The 10913-nt window shown below is 39.6% G+C and overlaps 2 protein-coding genes across 3 annotated transcripts in view; both read left to right on the top strand.

Moving 5' to 3' along the window:
* Window positions 1–1261: 1261 nt before the first annotated feature.
* On the top strand, window positions 1262–6318 carry osr2 (odd-skipped related transciption factor 2). 2 transcript variants are annotated; one of them, XM_056602161.1, is made up of 4 exons: window positions 1262–1539; window positions 2716–3429; window positions 3789–3888; window positions 4293–6318. In XM_056602161.1, the coding sequence occupies exons 2-4, from the start codon at window positions 2771–2773 to the stop codon at window positions 4473–4475; spliced, it is 942 nt and encodes a 313-aa protein (XP_056458136.1). In that variant the 5' UTR covers window positions 1262–1539; window positions 2716–2770; the 3' UTR covers window positions 4476–6318. The 2 variants fall into 2 exon arrangements, with proteins under 2 accessions (XP_056458136.1, XP_056458137.1); XM_056602162.1 differs by having other exon boundaries at window positions 4375–6316.
* A 1659-nt stretch (window positions 6319–7977) lies between these two features.
* Window positions 7978–10913, top strand: part of LOC130391474 (intermembrane lipid transfer protein VPS13B-like) — a 209687-nt gene continuing 206751 nt past the window's right edge. The window contains exons 1-2 of the mRNA XM_056601627.1: window positions 7978–8392; window positions 9518–9675. Coding sequence (XP_056457602.1) covers window positions 9529–9675 — 147 coding nt within the window. The 5' untranslated portion in view covers window positions 7978–8392; window positions 9518–9528. The remainder of the gene's footprint in view (window positions 8393–9517; window positions 9676–10913) is intronic.

Here is a 10913-nt window from a genome sequence, read left to right as displayed (position 1 = left end):
GCTGCATGTAAATGCGGATTAATGGTGGTGTTAACTGTGCTTACCTGTTTCTGAAAAATGGGAAGAGAAAAGGTTCAAGGATTGACTTCAGTAAAGCTTCTACTAATTAATTTAATGTCGATAATTCAGCCTAAATCTAATTCGGTTCGTTTTTTGGTAACTGCAACAGAACAAATAGTCCAGTTCATGGAATTGTTTAGCATAACATATCCGTTGAAACACGAAAGCATTGCTTGTGCCGGCAGAACACAGTCCTTGGCGTTTCTCTAAACATGTTGGTTTAGTACTTTGCCAATAGGGGGCGCTGCAGACTCGCATTTTGTACAGACCAACTGTCGGCTGGAAGCGACCGTGAGGACAGGCAACCCAGTTCACTGTATTGGGTTGCCAGTGGGCTAGGTTAATTGAGTCATTACATTATGTTGTGTTTTGTATTACATAGTAGAATCGCCTGAGATGCGATCAAAAACCTGGGTTTTGTTCTAGACTGTCCAAAAAATATGTATTTGCTCCTCAAGCGAAATGCTCTTTGAGTGATATTTTAAATTGCAAGAACAACAGATTTTTTTACTTCTGGCTTTGATTGACCGTTTTTTCTAGTTCTTTTGTATTTTCTTTCATTTATTTTTTTAAACCTTGTTATGTAGCAGTAAAACATTTTATTTTGCCATCATTATTTATATCTGAAACAGCTAAGTCACAGGTGGCCTATAAGTTAAGTGAGGGGGGTCTGTCAAAAATAATAATTGATTCAGGCCTTCAATTAATTACATTCATACATTGCTGTATTATATGAATTTGGAGGTCATATTATATTTTTCTTTTTTTTATAATTATTGCAACCTACTATTTTTTTCATATATACATATATTTTGTTTTTCCCTAAAAAAATTACCTAAACTCGTAATGGTCTTAAAGAACACGTTTCAATTTTGCTTAAATGCAGGGGTTTTTTTTACTGGGGAGGGGGGGGGGGTCCTTTTGATCGTTTCGGCGCACCCCTTGAGAGTTCTAAACTTTCTTGCTTCCGACAATGTATCCCAAAAAAGGTCGGCCATATCCAAGTGTCAGTGGGGCAGGTTGAGCCGCCGGCAGACCATTCTCGACTCTCGAGCCGTAGTTGCTATCCAAACAAATAAACAGAGGAGAGAACATTGGAGTGGATCACGGAGAGGGGCGTGTCGGGGGCGGGCCGTGCGCGCCGCTGCCGGAGCCCTGAAAAGTGAGGGACCTGTGCTCATTACGCACACTGCAGCACCAACTCTCAGAGTGGCCTGGAACCCGCGTCGCGAACTCCTGTAACTCACAGAGAACGCGCAAAGTCTCGCTCACGGTTTAGTTCTTTTTTTTGTTGTTGTTGGCACTTTTGCGTAAAGTTCAACCTAATAAAGGGGGCTGCATGGCTACGTGAGAAGTACATGGACGAACTTGGAAGAAGTTTCCCGACGCTTTATTGGAGCTTGATGTCGTTAGTCATTGTGGATTACTGATACACCGCACGAGTCTGTGAAGAGTGACCTTTGGCAACTATTTATTGGGGTAAGATTCGAGTGCTGTGCAAAGCAGGTTACATGAGGTTGAAACTGACAGCAGTTCTCGCATTATATAAGAATAACTATCATTCAGGGCGGCGATATGTAGAGAAGTTTGTTTACAGTTGACTGATGTCAAGAGTAAACAGTAAAACCTTTGGTAAATATAATAACCTACAATAATGTCGTTGTAGCAGAACACCCCAAAGTAGTGTTAGTATTAGTGTTGGGTCCTACAGCACCTGCGCAAAAATCCTGACATCGGTTCGTAAAGAGAAGTAAAATGCAGTCACTGCAGTGATAAGACGTGGACGATCTTTATTTATAATTGGGAATTTAGAAATAAAAATAGGCGGATGAATGTGAAATTCTCCCCGGGAGTACAATGTAATGCATCATTATTATGACAAAATACTACTTTACTGCGCCCCGTTTTGTCAATCCAGACAAAACGCCCGGTCTCGTTTAAATGATTATTCCAGTAATTATTCTGTTCTCGCCATAGACTTGACCTTCCATAGAGTCAGCGTAATGTGTGTGGGAAAACATGACTTAATACTACCAGCAGGTATATTAGGAGGCCTATTACTTGTGCATGTTTGTTTTCCTAAAGCCTAGACATTTGTACTGCATGTACGAATAATCTAGCTCAAACTAATAGGGATTTTTTCGTTTTTTAATAAAAATATGTTTCAATGCCTTCTATTTGAGAAAGGCTACATTGAATTAAGTTTCACTCATATAATAACTCCGTTGTTACACAATGCTAATCCGTACTTAGAGTATTCCATTAGTACAGTGAATTTATTTTAACACGTTAAATAGTTACTTTTCCCAATATTAAAAGCTCCTAAATTAAACAGCTGTCACATTATTGAAGGTGAAAGTAGGCTTTGTATTTCCACCGTCCAAACCACGTTCAATGTTTTGGCCTTTGTGCCTATACCTCCATTAATTGGCACAATCATAACTGGAAAAAACAAACTATCGAAACGTCCCTACGCTATTCGTTAATATAAAACAATTACAATTGTGTGGATTGAGCAACCTTTGACCATCCCGAATAAGCGAATTAAAATATTGGTTGATTTCCTTTTGTGCTCGTTTTCAGAAGCCCGCCCTTGTAATCCGTGTAAACCACGGCACCCCCCTGACGCTCTCCTTGTGTGTTCTTGTGTTCCAGAGTGTCCTAGTTTCTGTCTTCTCCAGAGGCCTCCGCCTTGACGTCCTTCGCCGAGATGGGGAGCAAAGCACTGCCGGCACCGATCCCCCTGCATCCTTCCCTCCAGCTCACTAACTACTCCTTCCTGCAAGCTGTCAACACTTTCCCCGCGGCCGTCGACCAGCTCCAGGGACTCTACGGCCTCAGTGCGGTGCAAACGATGCACATGAACCAGTGGACGCTGGGTTATCCCCACATGCAGGGACTGAGGTCAACGATAACTGAAATGGCAGCTGCCCAGGGCCTGGTGGACCCCAGGTTTTCTTTCCCTTCGTTACCGTTCGCCGCTGCAGCGCACCTCTTCCACCCAAAACAAGGTTCTGTAACGCACGGTCTGCCCTCGTTGCACAAAGTCAGGCCGAGGTTTGATTTTGCAAACCTCGCAATCGCAGCCACTCAGGAGGATCCTCCGAAAGCTGTAGACTTGGCAAAGCTGACGGAGGGACTCGGGGGCACGATCTCTGAGCTGAGCAAACTCTCCCCGGACAGAAAACCAACCCGTGGCCGGCTTCCGTCTAAGACGAAAAAGGAATTTATTTGCAAGTTTTGTGGCAGGCATTTTACAAAGTCCTACAACCTACTCATCCACGAGAGGACACACACCGACGAGCGGCCCTATACATGTGATATTTGCCATAAGGCCTTTAGAAGACAAGACCACCTTAGGGACCATAGGTAAGGAATACTTTCATGTATCACCCCCCCCATTTGAATGTAGATTCATAAAAGCTATTTTGTTAAAATGTAGCCTATAAAACGTCTGAGTTTTTTTGTTGATTATATTCCAGAGTTATATAAATATGGCTTTCAAGAAACATTAACAATATGTGAAGTCCTAACTTTTTTAAATCACTGGTGCCTGGCACAGGCCTGTTCCCCGAGTTCTCTCCACGAGGGCGCCAGAGCACTTAACTCTTCATATGGTCCGTAACATAGAAATAAAATCGTTCCTCAGACAGGGTCCTGCAACAAGTTAGAGGTTGCACGTTGAACGAGCATATGTCTGATCATGTTCTCTCTCTTCGCCTCCACAGATACATCCACTCCAAGGAGAAACCCTTCAAGTGTCAAGAGTGTGGCAAGGGATTCTGTCAGTCTCGAACTCTAGCCGTCCATAAAACTTTACATATGCAGGTAAGATCTCAACAGTGTGAAACCACAACAGCACACAAACTCATACTGATAAACCAGAAGAGAGACGCATTCATCGTTGGTCAATTAAACGTTGCGTATAATGACAATCCCAATGTAGGCTTACGATACTGATTGCCTGGGATACAGACAAACAGAGTCACGCACATATTTGCGCTTGGATTAAATCCAATTTACGATGCAGGCCTACGAAAATAACTACATGAATATAATTTAAAAAAATGTCCTATGCAAGGGAATGAAATCATCATCAACACATGTTACACACATATATTGGCAATTAGTGATAATTGCAATGACTTGCAACGTGGTTTACTTCAAGTGACTGGAGATAGATATCATATAAATAAAGGGAATAATCATTTGCTTGCTTTAAATCTAAACAGGAATCGCCCCACAAATGCCCCACATGCGGAAGAACCTTTAATCAAAGAAGTAACCTGAAAACTCACCTTCTCACCCATACAGACATCAAGCCCTACAGCTGTGGCCGCTGCGGAAAGGTGTTTCGGCGCAACTGTGACTTGCGACGGCACAGTTTGACGCACAGCCCACATCAGGACTACTAGCCGGGATGGCTGGACACCTAAATAATAACAATGATAATAATGATGGTAATAATAATAACTGATAACAATGGACAAGAGAAAAAGAAGAAGCCAAGAAGTATTTTTTTTTTTTCTACTTATTTTGGTTTTGCCCAAAGACAATCTGGAAATCAGGACACTTTACGATTGGGATTTTGGAATCAGTTGAGTCTCATTGGACCGCCGTGGAGCCGCGTCGTCTGTCATATCACCTGTAAATATCAACACCATGTAAATACTGTTTTTATTGTTCTGCCTTGGAAATAAACGTGTTAAAACCAGGCATAAGTTTAAAGTATGTTAAATTGTATTTTAGAAAATAAAGCAAGTTAAATATTTCCATTTGTAAGACTGCATTTGTGTGTTGCGTATGCCTGCAGGTGGAAACATGACACGTTTGTAACCAAAAATATAAATCCGACCGAGTAGATCAGTGGACTTGTCTATGGGTCTTCTTGCTATAAGACAGGTGGTTATTCTAAAGTCCTTTAAGCATAGCTCTCAGAAATGGTTGAAGAATAAACAATAGAGGCCAACCTCATTTTTTTGTTTGACTTTTATAATTATATATTTCATTAATGTTTTTGTTAAAGATGTTTACAGGTTAGCAGAATATATTAATGTATTTCCATTGCCTATATTCACGTCTCCAACTCAGAGAAATTATGAACTATAATGCGTCGCCAGTTATTCCAACCAAGCTTTTAGCCTGATATTTATCAATATAAGAATATCAATATCAATAGCAGCTGGTAGATCTACAAGCAATAGCGTAATTGGCACACACTGAAGAGTTATATTAAGGCACCTCACCTAAAATTAAAGACCCTACTATAGGCGAGGACTGCGTGTAAAATAGATGGATGTTATAGAGTCAATAACGATCGCTAGCATTAATACAACTAGGCATAGGCTACTAATACAATAAATATTACAACTAATAAAAACAAACTATTTCTAATTATAATTATAAAAACTCTCTATATAAAGTAGCCTAAAGTAATATTAGCTTCATAATAACGCATTATATATTTTATATAGCCTAGGCCTAAGCAACTAAGGTCTTCTATCTACCAAATAGTCTTGACTTTACTTCAGTTCTTTTATTTTCAGGGATAATGGATTCGTTTCCGTTGGATTCGATCTTAACACGCATTATACAAAGCTTATTTTTAAATTGTGCTAAATTAACATCTTGATCGTTTTATTAAATCGACAAATAGCGGCCTATCCATTGACGCAATATCACTTGATGCACTTGCCCCCTCGTCGCGTGGATGACGTTTCATTTCTTTAATTATAGGCCTAGGCCTTACGTTGTGATATCATTCGACTGTGAAGTTATTTGAATTAAGGAAATATTGAAGTGCCCGCAAACAAATAATACAATTTAAACAGTATTATTTGACCGGGAATAAAATATCTCACTGCAGGTGGACTTTTTTGGAAGCAACAAAAACCATTGAGTTCGTTGGAAGCATATGCAAGTCTTTGCATTTTGTCTCTTATTGGGAAGTTAAACAAAGAAGAAATCAACGAATAGGCCATTTGAACAATTAATTAAAACATATAGGCCTATTTCTTTGTCTGGGCCTATTACTATTATTATTATTGCCCAAACATATGGAATTAGCGATAATAGGGCTGCGTTTCTCACTGGCCTACGTTACTGAACCCTCTTTCCAATGGGGTATAGGCCTACGGCAAAATTAAGAGGTCAACGTGACTCTAAACGCAGTATGATTTAGCCTACTTGGATTCAATTCAACATTTGGAGGCAACAGTGAAAATGTGTAGGCCTAATGTGTAAATCGGTTGTTTTTTCATTGACATCATTAGGCTAGATAAATATAGTATCATTAGTAAGTGGCCATTAGGTCTGCATCATGGTTTAGCCACGAGCATAATAGGCCTATTTTTCTATGCGTATATTTACATTTCTGCCAGATGGGATTGAACATTTGGCTAGTAAATGTGTTTTTTAAGGTGGCGAAATGCATGAAATAAATAGCCTACTTGTTAATAATTATGAATTACAATGTTGATTTGGCACAATAATGGCAAATATTTATGCAATTAAATTGTGCGATTCACAAATGCACCATACCCCCCCCTTCATTGTATGGCGCACTTTTTATAGGCCTGTATGACTTTGACACGATTTTATGTGATCTTTCAACTTCGTAAAGTTTGAGCAAAGAATTATACCATTCAGCTTCTGAAAAATTCGCAACGGATAAAGAATGGGACTTCTTGAATCCAAAGCACACAAACACACACACACACACACACACACACACACACACGCACACGCACACGCACACGCACACACACACACACGCGCACACGCGCACACGCACACGCACACGCACGCACACGCACGCACACACACACACACACACACACACACACACACACACACACACACACACACACACACACACACACACACACACACACACACACACACACAATCTTGCTTGCTTAGATTCACGGTGTAAACTTTACCTCAATCATTTAGAATGTGGCCTCCATTCAGCCAATAAATACCGTGTTTATACGAGCATTGTAGCAATTAATGGACGATTCTTCTTGTGTTGTGACAGTGCATGGCCCATTTTGTGAGGGTTTCATAGCACAATAGAGGCACACACATAAAGTGGAAATCGATTATAATTGTTTTATCTGTTTGACATTACAAAGCAAATTAAAGGAAGCTATATTTAGGAAGAAGCCAGATTAAGTTTAAGAGATATATAGGCTATGCGCTAAAGCCCATACTGGCCCACAATGATTTATTCGAATAATGGTCTGAATGCGCAAAGTTCGGCAGGAAAAGGTAATTCATTAGACCCAACATTCGACATGAAAAAAGACAGCCATATATTTAACCACTTTCCTCCTTAGGTCTCATCAGACCATATTACATACATGACCCCTATAGGGCAGCCAACTTTAAGGAGAAATTAATTAATCCCGTATTACAGATATGTAGGCTAGGTATGCCGCTGCAGAGGCAAAGTCAAAACGAGGGCTTGGAACTGGTCATTAAAAAAAAAGAATAAGCGTGCTCAAGAAGTTCGACGATAGACAGGCAAGAGTGAAAAGACAAAGTTCCGTTTTTTTGATTGAATTCCCCACGGAACTGCCCATTTGCATTAAGTGCAGAAATTCAAACAATCTTCTGAAGTGAACGGTTACCGTTTACTGCTGCACGAGTGTCACGCTGTCACGACACGGATGAAAACCATTATGTCATCATTTATTTTATTTTGTTAACGACCACCCAGTTTTCTTCACATAAATTAAATGCTTCTCTGTTATATACCCAGGACAAATTTTGACTGCCTTTATGCAGGAGCTGTCATTGGGAATTCTGAAGTTGAGTAAAAAATATTGTGTAAACTAAACACTTCCAACTGAAGTGAGTTCTTTGGTGAGCTGATTTTTTTTTAACACGAGGGTTTTAATGCCGACTCGCTTAAATTAAAACAATATTTTGTTTTCTAATTCCTTATCCTTTTAGTCGTCGAATAGACCAGAGACCCTGGCATGAACAAATCACTGTTTCTCGATATAAGCTATTTTGTTACACTTGATTGTATTATTTAATAATATGTCATCGTTTGTATGGATCAAAGCTATCACATCGAAATAAATTTATATTCAGAAAAGTCATCAGTCACAAAAATAGGATATTTTTAGGCCTCTGTTAGGTAGGGGCGTGCCTCTTGAGCGGAGAAGGATATGACGTCGCGCACGCGGAAGCTCTGTGTATGTTTACCGATGACGTTTACTCGGGACCACAGAGATGTGCTAACCAGAACAGCTAACGAGATGCATTGGTTACTATAAAGTTATAACTCTTACAATAGCTTCAGGATAAGTGGGCTAACCGGGTAAGAAGAACGCGTTCGCTTTTCCCAAGCATTGACTCTGGTGGTGATAATATGTTATCGAATATGAAATATATATTACAATAGCTGCAGTAGCTGTTAGCTTAGCTCCTCTCCTTCTCTGATGCTTTGGTCTTCAGAATAAAGCACCCACTAGGTTGTTATGCTGGCTCTGAATGGGTCTAATGTTGACACCGATACATTGTCTTGACCGAATTGAAGCGTCGTTTTCATGTATGACAACTACTGAGGAGGAACGTCTAACTTACGATCATAACCAAGTAATGTTAGCTAGCTCCCTTAGGTGTATGTATTACTCTCAGTTTAAGACATGGGCATCATGTTTGTACATATAAAATACAGCCCAAGTACATCGAATGGCACACTACTAAACATATTTCGTCTGGTCTTCTAAATACGCAAAGTGCTTTCTGTAATCAGGACTTGCTCCACTTATATAGACTGACAGGTGTGTTGAAAGAGGTTGGGACATCTGTAATGATCAGGACTTGCTCCACTTACACTTACATTGACTAAGAGATGTGTTTGAATCGATTGGACATCATTGTTGAACAGGACTTGCTCCAGTTATATGGACTGAGATATATGTAGGAACCGGTTGTAGCATCCGTATGATCAGGACTGGCTCAAGTTGCTCCTTGACTGAGGAGTCTGTTGGAACCAGTTGGAAAATGTTGTTGACATTAGAATACCTGTCAGTGAGCCTAGGTTGATTACTTAGTTGGAATAACTTATTTGTTCACACGGAGGTTTGTGCTTTTGTTGGTCATGTCCTCGTCTCTTCAGTCTCTCTGCAGTAGTGTGGAACAAATGCAACAAATAATTGGTTTGTTGTTGTTGTGAATTGGTATATCATATACATTTGTAACAAGTTGTCTATTCATATTACAGTAGCTGAACATCCGCTTGAACATAGTCTAAGCAATGACTTCTCAGCATGGAAAGCAGATTCGCCTCTCCATTTAGAGAAATACTTGTCTGCCTCTCAGATGGCTAGTTCATTTAATTGATGAAGATATTGGACAACACTATGAAACCATGAAGAAAGATGTCTCATAAACTGTCCAATATGTGTGTGTGTGTGTGTTTTATTCATTGTGACCGAAGATGGGGACAAGATGTTGGAGTCCTATGTCACACCACTCCTGATGAGCTATGTCAACAAATACATAAAGAATCTAAAGCCGTCAGACCTGCAGCTCTCCCTCTGGGGCGGGGATGTGGTGCTCAGCAAGTTGGATCTGAAGCTGGATGTCCTGGAGCAGGTATGCTAAGTGGTACTTACTATTCGTATTAGTTACATTTTTCGACTAAACAAGTTGAACTGCGCTTCAGTGTTGACGTGAATATCTTAAATTTTGTTGAAAGAACATAGCATGATATTATACATTGATTGAGGGGCTATGTTAACTTATATCTTACCCACACATGTAATGTCATTTTAACTGTATTTTATTTTAATGGCACAGCAGCATCTCTTCTGGAGACAACCTCACCAGAATTTGGTTGTTGCCGCTGTTCAGTTTGCTAGTTTGTACAGCAATTAATGTTGGTCTTGGGAAAAATTCATAGTACACTGAGATAAACAACTTCTATCTAATCAAATGTTCTTCAATTTCTATCTGAAATCATAATGCACCACCAGTTATTTTTCTATCTCAAAAGTGTCTATTATGAATGGCTTCAAATAGCCTACATCATTTGCAACAACAGGCTACAAAAAAAAAAGAGAAGTGTTGTGTTACAGGATGCTGATACTGCATCAGTATAATGTTGATGGTGAACATGTTGATAAATGTACTCGAATGTTTTACCTTCCACAGCTTTTTTTTAACTTTCTGTACATTTTTATAGCTGTCATATCTGGATTGGATCAATGTTACTTTGGCAAAAAAATAATCCTTTGCTGGCTGAAGTTCTTTAGTTTCAGAAGGGCTGTCCAAAGAACTACCTAACACAACATCAATTGTGATACAAGTTACTATTGCATGCAGCCTTAAGAAAATACTTTGGGCATTGGGTATTTGTGTTGAAGACTTGGCAGTTTACTCCTTTCAGGAGTTTGCTATCCCATATTGCTTTTCAAAACTTTTATTTGAAGAAGGGTCAATGAAAACCTACTTTTAGGAGTTATATTACTACTACTTTTAGTATCACTATGGTGGTATAAGAAAATACCTTTAATATGTTGTAATTATTGGTTTATGCTCTCAAGGAGAAACAGAGTTGTGGATGACCAGTTTCATGATTTAATGGGTGGAAGCGTAGTTCACAGATGCAGGCCAAACTAATTGGCCAGGCCTCTGAATAAATCAAATTTGGATATAGCCGTAACATATTTGTAATGTGTCGCTATTGAAAGGAAACATCTTTCCAATCTTAAAACACACAAATAACACAAGTAATTTTCTTCATGTTCCTGCCTTCATGAAATAACATGCAACCACTGCACCAGTGAGGTCGAGCTGAAGTTAAAGTCCTTGCAACTCTGGCTCCCATTTCC

This window comes from Gadus chalcogrammus, chromosome 11 (genome assembly GCF_026213295.1).
Source record: "Gadus chalcogrammus isolate NIFS_2021 chromosome 11, NIFS_Gcha_1.0, whole genome shotgun sequence".
Taxonomy (NCBI): domain Eukaryota; kingdom Metazoa; phylum Chordata; class Actinopteri; order Gadiformes; family Gadidae; genus Gadus; species Gadus chalcogrammus.
This window is presented reverse-complemented; position numbering and strand designations above follow the sequence as displayed.